Source organism: Drosophila gunungcola, chromosome 3R (genome assembly GCF_025200985.1).
Source record: "Drosophila gunungcola strain Sukarami chromosome 3R, Dgunungcola_SK_2, whole genome shotgun sequence".
NCBI classification, from domain to species: domain Eukaryota; kingdom Metazoa; phylum Arthropoda; class Insecta; order Diptera; family Drosophilidae; genus Drosophila; species Drosophila gunungcola.
Window position 1 is genome coordinate 14,067,505 of NC_069139.1, and position 24,797 is coordinate 14,092,301.

The 24,797-nt window shown below is 41.6% G+C and overlaps 4 protein-coding genes across 8 annotated transcripts; 2 read left to right on the plus strand and 2 right to left on the minus strand.

Moving 5' to 3' along the window:
• The first annotated feature begins 1,443 nt into the window (after window positions 1-1,443).
• On the plus strand, window positions 1,444-14,711 carry LOC128264507 (uncharacterized). 2 transcript variants are annotated; one of them, XM_053000021.1, is made up of 5 exons: window positions 1,444-1,585; window positions 1,896-1,948; window positions 10,037-10,196; window positions 10,717-10,815; window positions 14,412-14,711. In XM_053000021.1, the coding sequence occupies exons 2-5, from the start codon at window positions 1,940-1,942 to the stop codon at window positions 14,552-14,554; spliced, it is 411 nt and encodes a 136-aa protein (XP_052855981.1). In that variant the 5' UTR covers window positions 1,444-1,585; window positions 1,896-1,939; the 3' UTR covers window positions 14,555-14,711. The 2 variants fall into 2 exon arrangements, with proteins under 2 accessions (XP_052855981.1, XP_052855989.1); XM_053000029.1 differs by lacking the exon at window positions 14,412-14,711 and adding an exon at window positions 11,047-11,486 and having other exon boundaries at window positions 1,445-1,585.
• A 1,485-nt stretch (window positions 14,712-16,196) lies between these two features.
• Window positions 16,197-18,801, plus strand: LOC128266108 (cysteine and histidine-rich domain-containing protein morgana). 4 transcript variants are annotated; one of them, XM_053002379.1, is made up of 5 exons: window positions 16,197-16,338; window positions 17,470-17,551; window positions 17,615-18,165; window positions 18,231-18,425; window positions 18,486-18,801. In XM_053002379.1, the coding sequence occupies exons 2-5, from the start codon at window positions 17,491-17,493 to the stop codon at window positions 18,747-18,749; spliced, it is 1,071 nt and encodes a 356-aa protein (XP_052858339.1). In that variant the 5' UTR covers window positions 16,197-16,338; window positions 17,470-17,490; the 3' UTR covers window positions 18,750-18,801. The 4 variants fall into 4 exon arrangements, with proteins under 4 accessions (XP_052858339.1, XP_052858336.1, XP_052858338.1 ...); XM_053002376.1 differs by having other exon boundaries at window positions 16,198-16,338; window positions 17,369-17,551; XM_053002378.1 differs by having other exon boundaries at window positions 16,230-16,338; window positions 17,442-17,551.
• On the minus strand, window positions 18,746-19,720 carry LOC128266109 (RWD domain-containing protein 1). The gene is made up of 2 exons (XM_053002382.1): window positions 19,544-19,720; window positions 18,746-19,490 (listed from the first exon to the last, which is right to left on the minus strand). The coding sequence occupies exons 1-2, from the start codon at window positions 19,617-19,619 to the stop codon at window positions 18,832-18,834; spliced, it is 735 nt and encodes a 244-aa protein (XP_052858342.1). The 5' UTR covers window positions 19,620-19,720; the 3' UTR covers window positions 18,746-18,831.
• A 276-nt stretch (window positions 19,721-19,996) lies between these two features.
• On the minus strand, window positions 19,997-24,544 carry LOC128256582 (structural maintenance of chromosomes protein 6). Its single transcript, XM_052987052.1, has 14 exons — window positions 24,381-24,544; window positions 24,020-24,314; window positions 23,748-23,967; window positions 23,415-23,688; window positions 23,229-23,355; window positions 23,088-23,165; window positions 22,853-23,025; window positions 22,388-22,785; window positions 21,934-22,333; window positions 21,401-21,863; window positions 20,730-21,341; window positions 20,447-20,665; window positions 20,260-20,390; window positions 19,997-20,201 (listed from the first exon to the last, which is right to left on the minus strand). Exons 2-14 carry the CDS (start codon window positions 24,299-24,301, stop codon window positions 20,180-20,182), a joined length of 3,399 nt encoding a protein of 1,132 aa, XP_052843012.1. The 5' UTR covers window positions 24,302-24,314; window positions 24,381-24,544; the 3' UTR covers window positions 19,997-20,179.
• Window positions 24,545-24,797: the final 253 nt, after the last annotated feature.

Below are 24,797 nucleotides of genomic sequence, written 5' to 3' on the forward strand. Positions count from 1 at the left end.
AACCAAATAATAAATAATTAAAAACATGCTGAATCTTTGACAAAGTTTATGACTAGGTAAGCATTAAAAACTTAACAACGCTAATAAAAATCAACTTAATGAACCAAACTTTTTAAAAGTATTATTAAATTATTATATCGACCATTGTTACAATGTAAACCGAAATATTAAGCAACTTATAATTAATTTGGTTAGCCTACATCAATTAGAAAAAAGCGTTAAAGCTCATAAAATGTTTATAACAAATTAAAATGGTAGGTACTTAGGTCTATTTTTAGCAAAAGTCTTATACAGAAATATATATAAAAATGTTTTAATTAAAACTATAATTTTTCTAATATCCCAGATGTTTAATCTATATTTTAATAATCTAATCCTTTCCTACTTACATTTCATGACAAACTTTCATACCTGTCAGAGTACACTCCTCGGGAAGAGTATCAATTGTTAGCCAATCGCTTCGACTTTGGCGGTTGCAGCCAGCCAAGGAGCATTTGTGGCTAGCTGTGATTTGAACTTGAACTTGCTACTGCTCTTCCCCCTTCCCTTCCCCTCCCTCCCCTCGCCTGGTCGCATAAAACAACTAACATAAAAACTCCAGACCGAACGCATTGCTCGCATAGCAGCAAACAAGTGTGCAAATCGTATAAGATTAAAGCTAATCAAGCATGACAAGCATTCCTCATGAATTTCACATTTATCGCTTTTTTTTTTAAGGGCCACACAGCAGCAAACAGTCGGCCACATAAATGTCAATCGTTAAACGATACACTTAAGGAGGGGGAAAAAAGATGCCGCCGGATTCTATGGGGCATGGAATGCCAAGCTTCCGGCCGAGAACGAGCGTATTGTGATCATATAATTATGATTCAGATTATGCATATTGCCATTCTTAATCACAGAAGCGAGCATAACGTAAATTGTCATTTAAATCAAACGAATCTCCAGCGAATTTCACGGTCAAGTGGAAGTGACAGAGGCGGAAGAAATTGCCTAATGCCGACGCGGGCCAAGTGGTTGTTGTTTTGTTTTCACCTGCAATCAAGTCAAGGTGTTGCCTGTAGCTTTCCAATTACATATGCTAGATACACGGATTTGCATAGATATCGGCATCAGCATCGCCAGCTGATCGACCCGTTTGTGCACCCAAAACTGGTTACCGGAACCAAGACGATGAATATTGATTCGCTAGAAAGTTGAATTTGATGCGAGTGCTACTGCTACTGCTACTGCCACTGCAGTTTGCCATCAACATTAAGCACCAGCGATTCCCCTTGCAGAGAACAAACATCACGTGGCCCGGGGGTGAAGGCAAAAGCCAAAAGCACGTAGACCCACTGAAAAGCAAAAATAACTCACTCACTCAAAGCCCGGGAAACAAAAAGCCACTCAAAACAAATGCACGCCAGCAGAGCAGTCGACGTTGGCAGAGATCGGGCCATGCTTTATATAAAATCAACTGAGCATATCTGTTGGAATTCATTAAACGTTTTACTGCCACAGGCCGACGTACAGCGGTTCGAAATTCGAGATTCGAGATCCGAGATCCAAAAGCCGAGAGCTCCGCACACGAAATATCCACCGTGTAAGGCCCCAGCTTTTTGGAGTACTATATACTAGACTTTGGATTCAGTTTTTCCTGGCTTCGCGTGCTCGTCGGTTGCCATCCATAAATAACACACGAAAAACAAACAAAAAAATAAAGCCATCAAAATAACGCATTAATGCATTTGGTTAACGAAACTCGAAACTCAAGAATTTACCAAAGAAACGTCAACAATTAATGAAATACCAGTCGATTATAAATTCAAAGCTAATACCGTTTCGTGTCAAGCAAATGAAAAGTGACAGTGCTTAAGTCAGATATAATTCAAATATTTGTTAACTAATTGCAGCTTCTCACACGCACATCAAGCAGCAGCTCAATCAGCCAGCAAATATGAAATTCGTAAGTATTTTTATTCGGTTTTTCTGCGTTAGCTGCAATTCGTGTTGCAAGTTCGTTGCCTAAGTCTTTCGTTTTTCGCGACAATTGTCACGGCATTTGCATGGGCCGCTAATGCCCCGTAATTGTTAACACGTTTGAGCCTCGTTTAAGCCGCAAATGAAGTCAACTATTTCGGTTTGACAGTTGTCAAATGGCCGCCGCGGTCGACCAGCGCATTGTTCGCTCCCCAAGAATTTTTATTGGACCCTGGCACTCTAATTTATGGTCCACGGCGTCGTGTGTCAGCGGGCCATGAAAGCCAGGCCACCGCCTCGATATGTCTATATCCATATAAGCCATATAAGTTTATGTGCATTATTTTCGGCGACCATCCATATCCATCCACGTTCAAGGCGCTGAAAATTTGATGGAAATTTGAATGCGTATGGCCAAAATATGCATATTTTGAACAAGGTTTTTCGGCATAATTTGATCTTGATATTTTGACTGGATGCTGGGCAACCATATCAGATTGACTCAATATTTAATGTGTTGAATTTCTTTCAATATCGCATTAAAGTTCGTATTTCGTAATTTTGTATTTTGTATTTTCACTTTCATTTGATTTTGATTAAACCAGTTGGTTTTTTATTATCAAATTAAAATGTTTTTGCTTTAAAATGAACATTTTTCGGATTTAAATTATAATGTTTGCTTAAACAAGGTTTCATTTTATTCTTTCGTTCATATTTTAGCTTGTTTATGTTTCCGCAAGTTAAATATTATACAAATTATAAACCGCCCTTTGGGTTTTATTATCATTATTTTGGATAACTGTCTTAAGGATTAATCATACAAGTTTTAAAAATTAAATGTGATAAGACGGAAATATTGAAAAGCTCATGAAATAAACCCATTCAAAAGTAAATACTAATATTCGAATTTTCCCAACTGCTAATGAATGAATTGGATTTAACATTGAATCTTTCCAACACACGATAAAGCCGAAATAAAATATTTTTACGTAGTCTTTCCAAAGGGGTAATGCCAAGCGGTTAATTTAACTAATTTTCTCATCCGATTCTGAATCATGTCATAATTTATAGGTCAATGAAACGCAAAATTATACGCCTCTAACCAGATTTAATAAGAAGTCTAAAGAGTTTCCGCCCCGCAGTTGGCAATCAAGTCGAGTAGCCCGCAATTACATGGGAAAACGCACGCAAAATCGCTCGCGTACGCGCAAAAACATAAACTCTCAAGTTCACGATGAAGGCCATAAAGATCTGTGATCCGGAGATCGGTGATCGGGGATCGGGGATTGGGGTGCGGAGTTCGCAGACGGCGGGCAGACAGATTGGACAAGAAAACCAGCCGAAAACGTGCTTGGGGGGCATGCGTTTTGTAACTTAATTGAAAAGTGCGATACACACGCGATACAATGCCAAAGCCAAGACCAATTGCCAATGGCCGGCTGACCAACTTCTCGTGTCCAATTGCGTGTGCCAAGCCGACTCCCAGGCAAAGCCAAAAGCGATATGGCAAAACCAATAGCTATCCAACCAAGCCCCAGACGCAGTCATGAATGAATCAAATGAACCGAAGCTGTGCGTGGAAAATTGTGAGAGAAAAACTGAAACATTATAAAAATGCAAGCGTGCATTGCATTGGAAAATGGCTTATGCAATGCACCCAGAGTTGGGTGCTGAAATGAAGAGATAGGGGGAGTGGGGGGTTAGGGGCTATCCAGGCAAAACTGGCACCCTGGGAAACCGCCATCAACGTCGCTCTCGATTAGGATTCGACCATGCACACGAACAAGATTTATTAATTGCCTCAGCCAACTCTGTTAGTCGCTCCAGCAGATGTCCGACCGTCGAAAGGTTTAAAGCTTGCTGCCTTTTGCACGCTTTGCGTGTGGAAATTCAAATTAATTGCCATACGTACTCGTACAATTTGATGTCGTACTTTGTATTTTGTATTTTGGATCTGGGTTTTTGGCTTCGGTTGCGCTTGGCTTGCCTCTAACTCTAATGAAGATGTCGCGCCGGAAAGTGCCGATTGCTAAATGCCCAAGTACGGGGACGACGGCAAGTCCACTCCATGCATAATTACCGCTAGCACAGTTTTGCTTTTTTGCCTTTGGGTTTGTCGGCTGCAACAACGACACACTCTATTACAGAAGTCTTCAAAAGTGTTGTGGAAATGGTTCATAAAAATATGTATAAATAAGAAAAGGTTTAAAGAGGTTTTACGTTAGGTTCTCATTTTACTATCTTGCAATAAATGTATTTATTAACCTTTTGTCAGCTTTTGCGACTGCTTCATATTTTTTAAGAACTTTGCATAAGCCTTAAGCTTTTTGCTACCAAACAGTATAAAACATAAAAATATATTTCAAAATATTGATATCTAACTGATAGCGTTAGTTTAAAATGATAATCTTATTGATTTATTTTCTTCTCCAAAAAAGAACATTTTTATTATTTATGTTAAAATAATTGAAATTCAACTAAAATCGTGTTATTTTACATACATTTTTCGACTAAAAATGATTTGCTTGCCGCTCAAAAAAATAAGTTTACAATTGATCTTAAATAAAAGATGTTTTTTAAAATGTAGTTGGACTATACTATTGATGGTATTCATTTTGGAACCATATCTTATACCACTTCCAAGCAGAGGCATTTGAGTCAGCCTCCTGCAGGCCATCGACCACTTTCGTTTCTGCAGGAGTGGGACATTCCGAGCCGGAGACACCGCCATCTGGGGCTCCAGGCCATGTCATTCGATATCGTCGCATCGGACGGAGCGGGCACAACAGTTTTTATTATGCTTTTCCGTCTCTGGATGGCGATTAGCGTTGGAGTTGGCATAGGATTTCGGGCTGGCGAGCTGCGTGGCTTGGGCTGTCGCAATCGCACGACTCCAGTGCGGGATTCAGATGGCCAAAGAGTCCATGTGTCCATGTAGTCAGTCACTCGGTTGGCCAGTCGTCAGGCCAGTGCGATATGGCAGTGCTCATGGCAAGTGCATGTGTCCAGTACACATGTCCAGTTGGCGACCAAATTTCAACTGCCCACATGCGCCAGTTGCCATGACAGTTGCGAAAAGTATGGCATTTCTGCTAGATATTCGCGGTCCATTACCATATTTATGAGGCATGTGCGTCTACGTCGTCTGGCGCTGTGTTTGGCATTTTGTCAGACTCTAAACGATACAAATTTTGCGCCCGCTTGCAGCTGGAAACCAGTTTGAACTTGAACCCATTTCACTGGGCTGCTTTTGGCTGCCTTCTATGGCATTTGTGTTGCAGGAAAAAGGAAAATCTCGATTCTCACGCTGCACGACCGCTGACTGCTGGCAATTTGCACTTCCTAGCCAAATTGATGTTTAATAATTCAATTACAATTACATTGACAATAGATTGGGCAACAATCAGCGGGGCAGCCGGCCCCGAAGTCGCCAACTGACTCCATTTCCCACCTATTAAACACAATTCAAAGTAATTTGAAGCGGCAGTCGTCGGTTGTTGCTATTGCTGTTGCTGTTTTAGTTCATGTTGATTTTCATTTGGATTTTGCCGTAGCCGCAGCCATAGCTATAGCCGTTGCCATTTTCGAGGCTGTTGGTTGCACCTACTACATCCAACACTTTGCGCCGATCCAGCTTTGGACAAGCAGCGTTATTTGCGTTTGAGAGTCCAAGCTCTTAACTCTTAACTCTTAACTCAAGCTTCCGTGTTGAAAGTCAGCTAAAGCCAAATCGTTGCTCAATCGAGCATTGACCCCATCTGCCAAAAAAAAAAAAAAAAAAAAAAAAAAAAAGAAACCGCCAACACTGGGCGTTGCTATCGTAAACAAAAGATAACAATAATAACTCGTGTTCGGGGCGAGTTCAATTGTCTCGCTCCACTCACATTCACTTTTCCATCTGCGTGCAGTTTTCACATAAAATTAATTACGCCCGACCAAACCACCGACAAACTGGGCAAATGACAAATCGTTTAAACATAAGCAAGATTAATTAGCAGCTGCTCGCCTGCCACCTGGATATCCATCAGCTTTTCAGTTTTTCCAGGCTCCCTCTGACTCATGCAAATCTTAGACTGGAAGCCAATAAACTTCTGGAACTCATTCGTTGATAGTGCAGTTTCGATTACCTGTTCTTGCCTGGCTGGCCAAGCAATAAATATAATTTATTTTAAGCCGCACATTGGCAGCCAATCAAAATCTAAAAGCCAATAAATGCCTGTGCATAAATGAAAAATCAAATAAAAAATATGAAGGGAGTAACATGGCTAAATGGAGTTATGCTGTGGAGTGAATACCCCGTAGAAAGTGGCTAAATTAGAGCAGTTCAGGACTTTCGAACAGGCAAACTATAACAATTGATAGTTAAGATTTGAAAATGTTTATAACTGATAACCAATAAGCAATTAAGTAAATGAAAAATTGGAAGGGGAAACTAGATTTGTGTAGTGCTGGCCTTTGAATACACTTAGACCCGTTTTCTCGTCTTCATGGTAATCTAAAAGTAGGTTTTTATTTGCCTTTACTTATTTTATCAAGGCAATAAAATATTTGTATGATTATTTTAAAACTAAGCACATACCTCAAAAATAACTTAATAGGGTTCCGCTGTAGGAATTGAAGATTAAATATAAATTGAGCCTGAACTAAAATTAAACCAAAACTAAAGAAACCGAAATGATAAAAGATAAGATAAGCGGATACATCTTAAAACATTTTGATATTAATTAAATAATTATTATAGATCAATTAAAATTAAAGAGTCTCGCATAAAAAATACTATTTTAAGGTGACAGAATCCCACCATATAATGATGTATTAGGTACACATGTCACAAAGCGACCCTCTTTGCGGGTTAAAAGTGCCTAAAATATGGTTATTACAAGTCAAGTGCTCCCAAACGTACGAATCAATTTCAATTCAATTGCGGGTGCCACAAAAGTCGGCTCTGCAGTATCTGTGCGGCATGACAGAGCTATTATACCCCAAATCCAGGGGCTATCAGCTTTTGCGGGCTAACGAGACAATGTACCTATCGTCGTCCGTCCATGGCCGGTGCCCCAAGTCGCTGTCGTTGTTTAGTGATTTTATGTATGCCTGGCTTTTTATTTGGCTCCACAAGTTAACTACACTACACTATATGTGCGCTGGCACGCTCACATGTTGCTGCACTTAATCATTGTTGTGGGTGGGTGGGTATGGGTATGGCTATGGCTATGGGTATGGTATATGTTTTCGCATGGGCCGCCGTTGGCCAACAGCAGCAGCCGTCGAGTGCCTCGATATCTGAATTGTGTGTTGTGTGGTGTGTGCTGTGCTGTGCTATCTGGTGTGGTTTCTGGTGTGGTTGCTAGTGCTCCGCCAGAGTGTTTTATAGCAGCCCAAGTCGCCCAGTTACGAAATCATATCTAAGGTCATTTGTTTGGCTAATTTGTCGGAATGTGAGGAGCTAGGCGAATGTGCAGGGGGTGGAAGCCCATGAAGACCGCAGGCATTGTTCTAAATCCCAGCACCAGCACCACCACCCGCTAATTAGCCCAATTAAAAGCCACTTAATTAGCCAAAACGATTACTTTCAAATTTGGCATCTGTGGGGCTGCTCTCGCGGAATTCTCGCATTCCAGATGCAAACAGCCGGCTGACGACTTTTTGACGGCTACATGTGTTTACGTGAGATACTAGAGTACGTTGACTGGCAGTGGCTGAGTTCTCTGGTCAAGATTGGCTGGCAGTGGCACAGATGGAGGGGAGAACCCGGCCAAACCAACCACTCGAACCACTGGTCAAGACAGATGGATCTAATTTGTTTGGCTATGTTTTGAAAGCCTTCTCTACAAGCGGTTTGTGTCTCATTTCCGTTTAAGCCATTTATGTAGGATGGTTTATAGGTTTTACATCCACTTGCAGGTGAATAACACGTAAATAAATTATGAATGTTTAAACACAATAACAGATATAAGCTTCAAATAAATGTCTCAAATTTAAAAAAAAAAACTTTACAACCTTGTAATGAAACTGCAATGAATTAATGTTGTTTCCGCAGTTTAAAGTCAAAATTGTTGTGGAGTAATCGTTGCAAATGAATTACAGACCCTCGGCAGCTTGGTCCCCAGATCAGATCATTAGTCCCTGCTCCAGTGAGTCGAAATGACAGACACTCTTGTATTCTGTCAGTATTTCCCTTAACGATCACATGTTCGCCGCTCTTGAGAACTCTGTTGCCTGAAACTGAAATTGAGTTCGATTCCTGCGCCACTGTTTGCACTCTTTTCGACGTAGATTTGGATGTGGCAATAGCGTGGCAGTCTCTGCCTGGCCAACAACAACAGCAGCAACAACAACTTGAGGCAGAACAACAACAGCAAACACGAATTAATTAAAACTATTTTTTTCACAAGTCGCACTGGCTGCATGTTGGCAACTTAGCGACCGCCTTGTTTGCATATTTTGTGATTATTTTGTAGCATATTTTGGCTAATAGCAATTAGCGTTATTGTTGCAGCTTGGACCCACAGGGTTCGCTTGTGAACCCTCGCAGAAATCAGGCAGCCAAGGCGCGGCCCATTAAGCAATTAATGAGGCCCGAAACATTGGCAACATTTGCATTAGCAGGTTGCAAACGGTATATGGGTGCAATCGATGGGGGAAAATCGATCGAAAAAAAGAAACCCGTTCTATTAAGTCAAGTCTGCCCTATGATTAAAGTCAGTCTGCCGGCCAAGTGAGGGCCATAACTAAGACGTTCGACAAACAGATCCAAAGACTGCTGGATTTATGAACCACTCAGCCAGACAATTTGCACAGCATGTGGCCCCCATTCCCACCCACCTCCGTCTTCGATTCCGAGTCCGTATCCGAATCCGAATCGATTTGCATCCCAGGCGATCGAGGAGATTGGGGTCAGCGGGAAAATAATCGCAGCCGTGATTGCTATTTAACAAATTTATCACACTTCGGTGCAGTTGTGGCGGCTCAACGTGATGTGCATTCAATAAACTTAGTAAAGCGAATAAAGCGCACATTTTCCCTTGGCTGCTTGGCTGCTTGGCTTTGTGCGGCTTTCAAAATGTTTCAAGCAAAGCAGAAAAAAAGAAAAAAAATCACATAAAAGGAACCCACTTAAATTTACTGTGCCTTGGGAGACACAAATCAGCTGCAAGCTTCCTGAAGCCATACTGTAATTAAGATTTTATTTTTCTAAAGCACTTGCAATCAAAAATCAACTGCCACATACTGGGTTGTTAAATGAACAATTAAATTTAAATCGCTCACACTTTTTATACCGCTTCCATGTCCAATTAAAAATTTGGAGAACGTTAATCAGGCTGATATTTAAATATTTCGCAAAAAGGATCAGTGGTCGTTTAAAAATGTGCATACTTAGAACTGGTTAGCTGATTACGGATTACAATCCAAGAAATTATTTAAAATAGTAAGAAATAAAACTAAATAACAACTTTCCAAAAAAAATATATAAACTAAATGGCTTCCAGCTGTTTCTCCAAAAACTATTATCTTTTAACCAAAGCAATTATTTGGTTAAATGTCCAACAGTTAGAGAGCATATGTCTGGATAAATGTGCCACCTGACAAATCCCTTATTAACAACGAAATAAATGTGGGCCATATTTGTCATAAATTCGTCTTGGCTTATTGCACCAGTTGACTTGGGCAAATTGCTTAGGTCTTTTGGCCATCGACCAGAACCGAATTGGAATCGGTGGCGAACTGGAACTGTTAGTAGTACTCCGGTACTCTGGCACTCCGGCTTTTTGAGCTTCTGGCCAGGCTTTCTGGCTTTCTGGCTTTCTGGCTCGTGCTCAAGGCGACTGCACTTGACCGGACCGAAAGCGAGCCATGTGGCATTCTGCGTTGTCTTGCGTTCGGTATTTAATTGTCGGCTTATGGCATTGGCACACATTTCCACGGCTTAATTGCTTTGGCCAGCGTGTAACCAGTGCAATTGGCCCGTGCATGCCTTCGGTCATACTCGTATGTTAGCAATCCGCTCGTAATATAAAAATAACCAAATACCCAAATACCCCTAACCATGTGCATTGTCCACTTCCACTTGCAGTTAGTCACCATCGCCGCCCTCTGCCTCTTCGTGGCCTTCGCCGCGGGTCAGCAATACTTTCTGGGACAGTTCCCCAGCCGGGCTCGCTTCGGATTCGATCCCGTGGCTCTGGCGGGACCCTCATCCGCCACACAGGTCCGAGATCCTCGACAGAACAGAGGTGAGTATGTGGATGATGTGTGCTCTATTTGGGCAGATGTTTACGAATTAAGAAACAAAATAGGTATATTAACCTGATATGTTTGTAATAAGTATTCAAACGATCTATCTATCAAGATTTTGTTCTTAAAATAAATGGTTTTAGTTGTGTAAAATAATTTTGTAAGAATTGTGGACGATAAATAAAATCAGTTATAATGCAAAAGTTAGCTAACAACGTTTTTATTAAGTAGTCATAATGGTTTTAAATAATAAAATATTCGGTAATTATAAGAGCATAATTTATGTGCTGCAAGTATTTATTATTTACTACACAATCACGATATACAAGAAAAAAACTTCTGAAAAAATAATTTAAATAGCCAAATATATCCAAATTAAGCTGTATAATTATACAATTTTATTAAATTATATTCCTATTTCTGTTCAACAAAACAAAAGTTACTTAAATATATTTTTCAGTTATAGAAACTATATCAATATTGTAATATTTTCACACTTTTGACCCGATTTTCTTGCAGGACCCGTGGTGTTCCCCCCATCCCCGCCAGATGCAGTGGACGAGTCTAGCGGCGTGGTCGTAGGCGCCTCCGGATACGGTTTTGTGCCGCCCCAGCAAAGTAATGCGAACCTCTTTAAACGCACTGTTTGAAAAAGAAATATTGATTAGTGCTCCTTCATCTCACTTACTCACACACACACACACACACACACACACACAAAGACACCCACACACTCCTAGAAGAGAAAAGCTTTATTAGTGCAATATGTAGCCGTGTTTTTGTTATCTCTTTGTTATTGTTAAATAGTTGCACATTAATTTGCAAACCACACAAATGTCTTATTCGCAGGAAAACTCTCTGGTTAAAGTAACAAATCTTCCCCACACCGAATACCAAATCTTCCCCACACCACACCACACCACACCGACTAGCAGTAATTAACCCAAAGCACACACACACTTTGCACACCAGCACCAGCACCGGAAACGGAAATGCGTCCCTCTTAGCTAATTACAGCCGCCCACAAAAACACCCACTAACTCGGCACCTCTTCCCCCCTTCCCCTCCCCTTAAAATAAACTTAACATTACTTAGTTTAATTAGCTTGAAATCCCAATGTTAATTCCCATTTTATTGTTTCGTTTTGTATTTTTATTTCTCTTATGATTTTTGCTTTCTTATAATTTATGTTTCAAATTGGAATTGTATTATGATTTTATCTTTTATTTTACCTTATTTTATTTGTAACCAGAAGCTAAATTAAAATTATGAATAAACCGAAAAATATTATTAAACAAAACCAAAAAAAAAACCACCACCGCATTTCGATTTTTGCAATTTTCGTTTGTCAATGCACCATTTTATTTGAATTTATGTTTATGTTTATGTTTTATATATGGATAAGCACTCGAGTGGCTGATCAGTGATCACCATGTTGGCAATTATTTTAAGCGCACATAAAACTAGCGCCTAATTAACAGCTCCGATCCGGCTTTGAAGTGCGGCGGCATCGCGATTCGATGGCGGGATATAGAGACTGGGACGCAGACGCCGACGCCGACGAAGACGAAGACGGAACCGGGGAAACCATCGACTGTGACCGCATCCAACTCGACCAGGGCATGCTCTCCCCACCAGTGCAGCTTCACACTTGGCGGATCAGGCCGCAGACGAGCACATGTACTCCGGGTGGCAGACCTGTGGCCACTTGTGGCCAATTGGGGAGCCAGAAAAACGATGATTATGCAAATGGGCAGACAAGCCAGTTAAGGCGTTTTGTCCCTTGGCTATCTAGGTGTAATCTCTCTGATGAGACAAACAAAGTCTACAGGGACATTGGCTTAAAAGTTTACCTTATACTTTAAAAATCTTTAAAACCTACCCTTAAACACTACAATAACTATAAACAGCCAGTTTTAATCGATTTAAAATACAACATAAAATTTTAAGTGTCAAACAAAAGACTTGGGAAACGAACAGGAAAGTTAATTTTGCGCTAACTATTCCCTGTTATACAAACCTAAGGTAAAATTTTATTAGGTAGCTTGAAACTTTAAAATTAATAAGCAAAAGACTTAGACAACGAACTTTGCCACTTTTTCCAGTTTTCTAACAATTTAAAGTAAAAGTTCATAAATAGTTATCTTAATATTTATTGACTAGACATTAAAAACAATAATTGCAGTTTTTTTTTATTTATTTCATGCATCCTGTTTAAAAATTTTATTTACAATATTATGTGTAACATGCTTAACTGCAAAATTTTGAAAAGGAACAAAAAGAGAAGAAAAGAAAAGAGCATGTGTGAATTTCCTTGTAAATGGCTAAAAAAAAAGTCAGTGATTTTCTTAATTGCTTAAGAATGCATTCCAATACATTCCTAGCTTCTGAGTTGAGCTAGGATAGAAACCCAACCATCAGCTTTAAATGAACCTAAAGATCGGGCGAATAAGTATACCCTCTGTAGTGGCAGAGAATATAAACAGATTCCTTAACGATCCGAGTAGAAGCAGGTGCTGGAGCAACAATTGCTGCTCGCGATTCGCGACTCCAAGCCAGACCGCAAATGGTCCCGTGCCGGATTCAAAGTGGAGTAGGAGCGGAATCTGGTCTGGCGAGGAATGGCGCATTGGAATGGGGGGACGGAGCAGACGGTGGCCAGACGGAGTCAATGATATGCGCGACTAATGCGACTTTGCTCGCTTTGCTATGCTTTTGCCGCATGCAAAATATGTTGCCAGTTAATTTTTTTTTTTTCGCTTTTTGCGAGCGCAGCTTGCTCTGTTTTTGCATATCGATTTTGAGCATGCAGAAATGGAGCAACTTTTTCTCCTATGCCGACTCCAACTCCAACTCCAATTCCGACTCCGAACTCATTGTACAAATGAATGGAGAGATATTTCACAATGGACTGGAACAAAAAGCGTAAAAAGCGATCGAAGCAGCGACGCTAAGTTGAGATAATTTTTACAATTTGACAATTTATGCACGATTGCTGAAAGGCCTGAGAGTCGACAAGGACCGGCCATTGTGTAATTAACTTTGCATGCCGAAAGTTCTCTCTCCCCCAGGCCGCAAAGCCATAAAGCCATAAAGCCAAATGGTTACGCAGTGGGACTCGGCTTCCTGATGAGGACTGCCTGCGGCTAGGAGCCCACTGGCCCCAGGCCATGGCAATGTGTAATGGTTATGGCAGTGCCGATCTATAACTGAAGCCGCAGCGTAACAATTGCCCAAGACTGGCGTAGATTAATGGCAGCTTTTCCGCCCCATTTTTCCTTCCCCTGATTTAGGTCCAAGCATGAATTCGAGCGGCGATTGGCTTGCGCGTTGGGCAATCCCCGGCCACAGCCACCCACCACAATTACACACAGAGAAGTTGTTTTAAGCAAAAGCATCCTCGAATTTTGGTTCTTGAAATATATTAAGACATGCACAACCATTAATCATTAAACCGTGTTCGTTTCTAAATCCGTTTTGAAATGGGCAAACAAAAGACTTAGAAAACAAACTTGACAGCCTACTGAACTTTTCTAGCAAGTGAAGTTGTATAAGCAGTTTATATTGTTGCTCTGAATTATTATTTGGTATAATTTTTTACATACAAAATAAGATTGATACTGGAGCTACTTTTCATAATACTTAAAATTAGCTCAAAATAGTTTAATGCTTACAAACACAAAAGGCAACTAAGCATAACATGCTATTATTTTAATAGGAAGTTTCATACTTCGCTTAAGAGTGTTTGATTCTCGAAAGTTAGTAATCAGCCTAAAAATGTTTTTGTTAAGCAGGATATCGTCAAAGTATCCATACATTAGAGCATGCATTTTTCCAGTGTACATACCAATTGGCAGGGGTACCCGAAGTGGTCAAATGTGACCGACATTCTAATCAAAGTAGCTGGGCGTTGTCAGACGGACGGACGACTTGGTGGACAATCGAAGGCGATCGGCCAACGACTGTGACGTCGACTCCGTGATTGCCGTAGCGATTGTGATTGACGACGGAGTTTTGAGTGAGCTTTGAGCCCGGCGCAACCTTCGAGCCGTGTCATTGGGTGACGCCTACGCTTGGAATTCACCACTTGGCACTCGCAGCAACCACAATTAATACCCCCTCCAAGTGCACTTGCCCAACATCCACAAATCCAATATTAATCACGCCGCGTCGAGTGAGAAACCCAATTAAAATGCTTTTGTTTGTTCGAACAGCAGCGGCAGCTGTGGCGGCTGTGGCGGCGGCTACGGGGGATCCCACCACGTTCTTTAGCACCACATTCCAGACCCCCGACACCGCCTATGCGACATACAACTTCTTCGGAAGTCCGTACACCACACGGTTTAGATACTTCTGAGCACGACGGATCCTTCTGTGGCCAAAGTCCAACCCCGAGTCATGTTGAGTGGTCAGTGGCGGAGGCACTGATTGCTGCCGGAGCACTAGGAGCAAGAGCTGGAGACTAGAAACAATTTTCTTGTAAATAAATGTGTTAACTCTTATTAACAAATAAATAGGAAGAGCGTTTTTAACTTAAACAAGGATCTGAATTGAACTAAAACTCAAGTCGTCAGAAAAGGCATAGGTCAATTTCTTGTTTATATCAAGTAATTCATTCCACATGAAAAGTTTTGTACAATAAAATTCACCTGGATCTCTAACTATGATTTCTAATTTTGTACATTTTTGGCAATGAAATATATTAAAGTTTGAGGGTAAGTTTACTCGAACGTTTAAGTTATTTTTATTCTAGTTAGTTTTAAAAAGTTTGTTGGATTTTTTCGAATGTTTTTCAAAGTAAAGGTCTTGCGAAAAATAACAAAAAGTTCAAATTAATTATAACATAGATAATTATCACAAACTATAAAAGCAAAATCTGCTTAATTATGGGAACCAAAAGCCTAGACTAAAGTATCACAGGGTTAATCACAAATCAGACAAAGTGAATTTATAATTTTAAAACAATAATAAAATAATTACTCAAATAAGATCAGCCATCTGATTATATTATTACTAAGTTATGATTGAAACTAACAAGACATCAACTGACGTCCGAGCTTTTTTTGGAGCACGAATTTGAATTGAAAACAAAAGACTTGGGAAACGAACTTGAGAGCGTGCAGCGCGCAGATCATTTGCATTGCGGCGACCTAATTGCAACATCCCTCCAGTTAAAGACTTCAGCTGGGAAATTGGCAGCCAATCGGCAATTGGCGATAAGGATTGGTAGGGTGAGTATTGGCAAGAGAAGCCGGGCATTTGGAGCACGCACGTCTGGGGCATCGTCAGTGGCTCTGGAATGTGGCGAATATGGCCATTGCGGGAAATCTGTGCAACATGACATGACAGCAGCGCCACAATTGCATGTTGCTGCTGCTGTTGCTTAGCTGTTGCTGTTGCCATTGTATGCTAAACTACGTATACGCCCGGGCGGCCGGGGCAAAAGACAAACGCTGGAGCCAAAGTCAAACCGGGCGGTGTTAATTTCCAGTGACACTGGCGATGTTGCGACCACCACAACAAGAGTGTCCGCCACCGCCGCTGCGGCCTGTTATATTTATTTATTTATTTGTATTTCTGCGACTGTCAAAAGCCAAAAGCCGAGCTCTGCACCGCACAAGAAAAAGTCTACAATTCTCGGTCGGTTTCACAACAATGGGCAACGGATCATTAGCAATGGCATGATTCACAGGCGCAGTTAAAAACCAAATGTGCCTGTGGAGCTGCGGAAAAACGCCGACTTTGTCATAATTTTATTTTTATTTGAAGTGCGGCACAGGAACAGCGCCAGGGCGGCCGTGTTGATAACCTTGTTGACCACAAGAATTTCCAGCGAAACGACAGTTTGCCCGACTGCACAGGAAAAAAAAAACAGCTCCACATGTATCTGTATTTGTTTAGAGACACTTTCATTTTCCAAAAATTTTTTAAATGTCAATACTGTACAAAAAATATGACATCAATTATGTCAACTTTTCTCACAGTTTTAAGTATTTTCAAACCTATTTCCATCTTTCAAATTTTTAAACAATTTGATTGACAGTTATTTTTACGAGTTCAACCAGAAGTGCCACTGACATTTTTTGTTTTCAATAATCGAAAATGTAAAATTATCAAATCATATCCACTTTTTTGCTGTGGGTAAGTAAATTTTATGCCCCGACACCGCGGGCAATAAATGAAAATGAAACCAATGAAACCGCGAAAACGTGTGTATATGACTGAGTGTGACAAATAAACAATCATGCAAGGCGGAGACATTACCTGAGGGCCCCAAGAACCAGTTACCAGTCTTTCAATTACTCCCGGTTCCCTCCCGTTCTTTGATCTAATTTCAAAGAGTCGCCTAGCCAGTTCCGTGCAAAAATCACGTAGCCCAAATGCTGCCAACAACTGACCTTCAGGTGATTTGCGAATAATGGTTTTTAGTTCAATTCCGTCTCGCAATTAGCAAATTCTATAAAGACGCCAATGGCCGACCAGGCAGTGGCAGTAATTAACATAATTTCAAATTTACTATCACTTTTAATTGCTCTGCATTTGAGACTGTTGGCCTTTCCAAACCCACCAGCGATGAGCGGTGCCCGCAAAGCTGTTATTTGTCACATATTCCAAGGCACTGGCAGTCACAAGTTGTGTTTATAGTTAGTATAATAGGTTTTCAGGCGAAATTTATGTTCTTAGAGTCACAGCTTTAACCGTGACATGGTTTTAATAATTGGCAAAATCAAATAATATTAATACTAGATCGGGAAATTAACAAGGCTCCGATTTCAAGCTATTAACTTAACCAATGCACAAATAAACACGTAAAATTAAGAGAAGTGGTAGTGTATTTAGTGATCTTTTAATCTAAGGAAATAAATGCATTTTATTTTACTTAGGCTATGATTGTAAAACTTGTCTCTAATTCTAATTCTATCTTTTACGAAAAAGTAAGTTTAAGTTTATTTATGTTAAGATTTATACAAGTTTGTCGAAAAATGAGCTGCTCAGACCAACTAATAGCCTATTTAAACTATTTTACTTCTAAAAGATTAATGACAATTTAATAAATTGTCAAAAATATTTGTAACTGTTTGTAAGAGAGTTTAAACGAATTTGAATTCTCGCGGTACTCCGCACCGAGTTACCATTAAACACTTATGTCTAAATACCGTTACCCGATCAGCAATAAAAAAGTGAGATTTAACCCATTTACGCTGCTCGGTCACACTGGTTGCCATACACTGCGAATATTCTAGATTTGAAGCGAATTTTCTATACATTTAGCGAGACCAAAACAAATTTATAATGGAACAATGCTACAACAGAGGCTGTGGCCAAACCTTCGATCCGGCGACCAACAATGATGGTAAGCGATGGTTATATTAAAGCACATGTGTGATATTAAAGTAACCTCCCAAATCTCGTCCAGAATCTTGTCGACACCATCCGGGTGATCCGTTCTTCCACGACGCCTACAAAGGTTGGTCCTGCTGCAACAAGAAGTCGGTGGATTTCACAGAGTTCCTCAACATCAAGGGCTGCACGCTGGCCAAGCACTCCAATGTCAAGCCGCCGGAGCCGGAGAAGCCGGCTAAGAATGAATCGGACAAGGACGAGGTCATCGAGGTGCGAGCCCCCATCAAGGAAGCACTGCCCCGTCCGCCCATAGCATCCCCGCTTACCGTCCTAGAGCCAACGGTGGCTCCCGCCTTGAAAGAGATGGTTTTTTCGGGCAAAACTCCGGTGGCAGAGAAATCCGGCGACACCATCGATGTGGGCACCAGTTGCAAGAACAACGGATGCTCCTACTCCTTCGCGGGCACCAGCAGCGACTACGGCGAGTGCACCTACCATCCGGGAGTGCCCATCTTCCACGAGGGCCTCAAGTTCTGGTCGTGCTGCCAGAAACGGACCTCGGATTTTGCCCAGTTCATGGCGCAGAAGGGCTGCGCCTATGGCCAGCACAAGTGGGTGAAGGAGGTGGGTTCGAGGGAGATTAGAGCTCTTATTAGAAACCCAACTAATCTTTCGAACTACCATTCCAGAACGAGGACAAAAAGGTAGTGCACTGCCGCTACGATTGGCACCAGACTGCCACCAATGTGGTTGTGGCCATCTATGCCAAAAAATATGATTACAGCCAGAGTCTGGTTGAGCTTAATCCCATCCGATTGCATGTCAATCTGGTTTTCCCCGAGCAGGAAAACGCCCGGTTTGACTTGGACCTAGAACTGCGTGGAGTAAGTTCTGACTTAAGCGTTTTTTCAAAATAAAACATCATAATCTGGTCTCCCTTTTAGATTGTCAATGTAAGCAAGGCTACCGCACAAATGTACGGCACAAAAGTGGAGATTACGCTGCCCAAACTGGAACCTGGCTCTTGGTCTAACCTGAATTTCCCCAATAAAAAACTGCCTGTGGCCAAGAAGAGCCAGCAGGAGGAGAAGCCAAAGCAGGATGAGAGTGACGATGAGTTTTTCGACCTGGACGACATCAAGACGGTGACCAGCTACGGCCTTAACATCTCGGATTTGAGCTTACAAAACCAAAACAACCTAGATTAATAAAGAGTTGGCATTTAATGTTATTTACAATACACAAATATGCCTTGGAGAAGCGTTTACTTTACTCTAAAACCGGTGTAATTTAATCATCGTCGTCCTCGGCTCCGGGCACCCAATCCTCGTCATCATCATCATCCAAATCAAGTTCACCCAGGTCCTGGAACAGGGCCTCATCGATTTTGACGTTCTCAATGTTCTCACCCGCCTCCAAGAGGAATTTGATGTCCGAATCGTTGAGCGTGTTGTCGCACATGAAGAGTTCGCGGCCGGTCTGCTTCTTGGACACATTGTTCTTCTCCCGCTTGGCCGCAATACCGGTGGTCTCCTCGAAGTCGAGTTTCCACGTGAGGAAGGACTCCACCGTGACCCGGGTGCCCTCGAACTTCTTGCGCTCCTCCTCCTCCACTTCCCGCAGCTTTTGCTCACGGAGCTCGTCCTGATGGAACTTGTGCTCGTCCCACCGCTCGTTCAGCCACTCCTGGGCGCTGCTTACCAGCGAGAATATCATCTCCATGCCCAGGTTCTCCTCGATTGTCTTTTGCAGGTGTTCCAGCAGGAGCTTTTCGAAGCCGTCCTCAAAGTTTTCCGGCTCATCGACTTCCACCACGGGCGCACCATCTGGATAAGTGGCTGTGTATGTGAAGACGAGTTTGCAGGAAAGCCCGTTCTCGGGCTCGTCCGCATTGTAATCCTCGGTAGCAATGGGAATTTGGAATTTGTGGTGTGGCTCCGTGGCGAGAACTGTGAAAGAGTGTTTAAAAGCTTGGATTCGAAGGAAAAGCCTTGGTACTCACTCTCCATTTCGCCACAATATATGGAGTCCAGCGCCTCGACCTCATTGGTCTGATCTTCCCTGTAGTTTCGGCTCATTGTTGTGTGCTAGTTAAACAAATTTAACAATAAATAAGAGCAAGCAAATCGCCGCCGCTTTGAGGTTACTTGCTGCCTGATGATTAATGCACGATCAGACTGCTTGATCAAATCAAAAATAATATTATCAAATGTCCGAACATAAACAAATAAAACGGATATCTACGATAAAATTAATTCTGAATCGAAATAAAAAAAAAATTAAATCTTGTTAATCTATAAATAAGCATCATACCCCATCATGCAGCTTGAACGTGCCCAAGAAAGATTATGATTCGCAAGCGTTGCCACTCTGCATTTACCAAGGTTGCCAGATCAAAAAGTCAGTTGTTATTTTAAATCTTGATTTGATGTTTATTTAAAAAACAGTTAACAGTTCTAAAATTTAGTGTTTGTATTTAATAATGAAACATTGAACTTAAATTTTAACTATAAATTGCCATTCGAAATCCTGCTTAAAATAAGGTTCACCACTTTTTCAGAAACTCCAATAAATTAGTTGATACTGATGCTTTGTCGGCCTGCAACCTATTTTTTTTTATTGCCTTATTTAATTTATTTTACCGATCCGGGGCCTCCAATCTGAAAAAGAAGAAGTACAATGAAGACAATTTTTTAATGTTTCAAAAAATAGCCATACTTGTGCACTGTAATGTGGTCGCTGGCCTCGACCGCAGTGTCCTGTGGCGTAAGGAAACAATACTGGCGCGACATCCACTCCAAGCCTTCACCAATAAGGATTTCCGTAATAAACTTACGGTTTACTTCGTCCTGAAAGTAGTAAAATTTTTAGGCTATTACAAAAACATGAAAATTGAAACACTTACTGTAAATACGTCATATTCGTCTAGAAAATAGAAGGGGTGGTCTGAAGTGCTCCAAAGTCCTTTCAGCAAGGACACTGTGGTAAACGAACGCTCGCCGCCTGACAAGCTCCTGGTGTTAGAAGTTTCGTTTCCGCTGGGTGGGAATACATTGATCTTCCACGTTTTCTCTTTGTCACTGGTCTCAAAACTAACCTTAAATTGTCTCATGGCTAGGGCTTGCTGGAAATAATCAAAATAAAGATTTTGTTAGGATATTATAATATTATAAGAACTGAAAATATACCTCAAACTGAAACTGAACCATGGTAAAATAGTGATGGCGTGATCTCTGGAACAGTTGTGCCCGCTGATGATACGCCATCCGGAGCTTCTTGATCACGGAATCGACCACGGCCAAGTGCCTGGCCTGAAGGTCCAGATCGTCTCGAAGGGTAATCAGCCCTCGCTCCACTTCTTCGGGATTGTAGTTCAGCTGCTCCACCTGTTTGATCTTTGACTTGTAGCGACTAATTGATTCGCGTATTTTCTCCTCCGATTGCGTCGTGGCTATAAACTCCCCCATTTTCTCAGCCTCGATGCGAGCCTTTTCCAAATCATTTAGCACAGTCTCCTTTTCGCCGATCATTTTCCGTTCGAGCTGCAGCGTTTTCTGAAAATTTCGAGTATTTTCCTCGTAGTGAAGGTCTAGGCTCCGAATTTTGGACTCCACTTCGCGAGCTTCTGTGTCAAGTGTGGAAAGCTTTTCGTTGATCCCCTCAAGAACTTTGCTTTCATCGGCAGCGGTTGCCTCGAATTGCGCCCTGCGTTCTTGGATTTCACTCAGTTTTTGCTGTAGCATTTGGCGTTCCTCCCTACATTTCTCAATTTTCTCACCGCTGTCAGCTAAATGTGATTTCTAAAAATAAACATAATTTAATACTATAGGACTTTGGCTTTATCAGGATATGGACTTACCAGACGATCATATTCCGGAAGCTCTTGGTAATCAAAGTTTTGCAACTCCATTATCTGTTGCATGGCCCGCTGGTTCTTTGATTGATTCTGGCCAATCATGGAACTCTTTTTTGTACTCTCAAGTTGGGTGCTCTCCAGTTTCTTTCTATGCTGCATATAGTCAATTTCCAGAGAAGCCTCTTTTTCCTGAAGTTCACTTTGCTCCATTTGAAGCTGGCGAATGCGATCATCGACATTTATGTGTATATATCTTGCGGGATTTATTCTAGTGGAATAGACGGCATAATTGGGCGTCGGAATGTACTCAAGTCCCAGATTTGGAACCAGCACTTTCGTCAGATGGGGCGGCACATTCTCAAGGTCGGATGTGAGAAATTCGGCAATCTCTTTGGACTCGGTCACCAGGACCGTCTCAATGCGCAGCATATCGATGAGGTAGTTCATTACCACAGGATCGTCACAGCTGAATGGATATTAAATAATTAATTATTAAAACACGAGCTAAATAAATAAAAATTATGAAATGCACTTACTTGATTTCATCGATGAGCACTGTGGTATTCGGCGTGGTGGGTCGCACCTTGTTTCTGGACACATCATAAACACGATCCGTAAACGGACTGGTGATAATAGTGGGAATGTTTCCACCCTGAAACTTATTCTGTAGCAATTCCCGCAGCGATTTGCGCTCATTGTCGGAGCTAACGATGTAGGATCGCAGGCAGGACATGAGCTGGTTTTCAACCAGATCCCGGTACTTTGGATTGGGTGCACTGATGTACTGGCCCAAGGGTCCTCGGGGCATCCTATGCATATTGGAGCCGGCATACTGGGTGTGCAAAGTCTGAACGACCTTTATCGCCTGCTCGCCATAGACAGAGAGTTTGTTGGACTTATTCCGGGACAGTGCCTCGATTTCCCAATTTATGCTCTCTGTAAGAAGTAGAAATGTGACAGAAGAACTTAGGTAGATGGTAGTTTACCTACGTTTTGATTTGTGCAACTTAATTCTTTCATTTTTAATGGCATCCACCCTTTCTTGAACCGACGTAATCTCTCTCTTTATCTGCTGCTGCTCTTCTCGTAATCGGGCAATGATCTCCTCGCTGTTAGCAACCTGCTCCTTTAGCGCTTCCATCTTGTTGGCGTGCTCCTCCCGCTGCTCCTTCACCCTGTTGAAATCGGCATGGTAGTTTCCAATCAGTTTCTCACATTCATCGTAAGCGTGTTGATCCTCCCGCATGCGTCGTTCGGCGTTTCCGATCTGGGCTTTTATAGAACTTGTCTTTAAGAGCAGATCCTGCACCGCCCGTTTGGCTGTTCTTAGCTTTTCATCCTGGATCTTGTAGGTCGCTAAAATTTGATTTTTAGTCGCCTCAAATTCCCTGAAGATTTACAAGAACGGGAAGCAAATGTAAAAAGTCACAAATTTTATGGTATTTAGTTACATACTTTAGCTGTTGGGTCATTGTGGCTTGAGTACTCTCTTTTTTGGATGTGGTGTGCTCCAGCTTGGCCTTCTTATTTTCAATCAGTTTAATAGAATGCTCCAGATTGTTGAGCTCTTCCTGATAACGAGTCACAGCCATCCAGGCTAACTTTACCCTGCACTGCTCCAGTTTTTCCTAATTAAGTACAGACGGCTTTCATTAATTCAATATTACTATATTTATGTTGCATTTTATACCTTGACTACTTCCTTATTCTTAAGGATCGACAGCTTTTCCTCTTCAGCCTCAACTTGCTTGGCCACCGCATCTCTTTTCTGTTGAATTTGGAAAGTCACAAATTAGAGACGGGATATATAATAACATAAAGCTCCTTCAACCTTTTCTAGCTGATCCAGGTCTTGTGTGAAATGGCGCCTCTGAGCATGACATTCGGTGAGACTGCTAGTGCAAACGTCCAGTTGAGTTGCCTTCATCAGCAGCCTGTAATTCGAAGCTGGCTCCAATCTGTAAACATAAAACTCGCTTAAGTTGCATTTCTCACTGGCTGCTGTGGATCTTATTACTCTTTCAGAAACTCCCGCGCCGCCTCCTGGTTCAGCACAAAAATGGGATTCTCCACATTAATGCCAAAGCAGAGCAGCATGCGCCGAATTTCAGCCACTTTCTTTGAAACGCTCCTTCCGCGAGCATCTTGGAGGTCGTAGGTCGAGGAAGAGTGTCGTATTTGGCGCACCACCGTGAGATGGGGTCCAAAGATGTCCGCCTTAAAAGGTCGCAATCCCGCATTGGACAGAGTGATGGCAATGGTGGCACTAGCCTCGCCGTTTTTAATTAATTCTGAAATATGTAGCTGTGTGATAATTGGATGTTAGACATGGTTTTATATGAGAACATACTCTGTATACTGCTGGCTCGGTTGGTGGCTCTGGCACTGCTGGTCAGGCCCAAAGCCAATGCGGTGATTACGGCGCTCTTTCCACTTCCATTGTTGCCCACCAGGAAGTTGATATTGGGGCCAAACTCCATGAAGAGATTCGAGTGGCACATGAAGTTGGTGAGGCGCATGGAAATCACTTTGCCACAGCGATCAAAGGCGGTTGGAATGGACAGCTCAGTCTAGAAAAGGTTTCGATAAGTAAAGGATGGTTCGCATCTCAGCAATACCCACCGGTAAGGTAAAATTGCAAGCACGCCGTGACATTTTTCGACCTGTTTGGCACGCCCTAGAGCTTTGTGACCTTGCCGCCTGCGAAGTAGACGCTTCCTCAAAACTCTCTTCCTCCTCCCCTTCCTCTTCGAGATATTCAACATTTTCCATCTCGACATCTGTCTCGGATTCGATTTGGGGTAACCGCTTGCTCCTCTTACGGCTGGGGGCAGCCGTGGAGCCATCGCTATCCGAGTCAGCCGCATTTCTCCGACGAACCGCGCCACTGCGACTCCGCTCCATTTGGTTTGTTTCTCTGCGGGTAAAAAGCGCGGGCCGATTTAAAAGTAAGCAATACGGTATTAACCAACTGAAGACTTACTTGGCTTACTCTTATTAATTAGCTTAAATTAATAAAAACGTTGCGGTCCATTCAATTCAGATGCAGAACAAACCAAAGCGCAGTTTCTTAAACAATTTAGAGATATGTATTTCGCCACAAAAATCAGCTTGTTCGATTAGCAGTGTGGCCAGATGATGTAAGCATTGAAATGCTAAAATAAAAACACAGAATAAGCAAGTACAGTAGATATTCGTTTGCAGCTATTAGTAAAATAATAACCTTTGTGGATATTTTGTTGAAATATGTTTAACAATAATTTGGCTTTAATTGTGTAAATTTTTTTTTGCCTGCATTTTAAAACAAAACCAAATATGTTTTGTTTGTAAAAAACATAATATAATATATAAAATTTTAATTATCTTAATGATTTATTAAATAACATATAATGCGACTTTT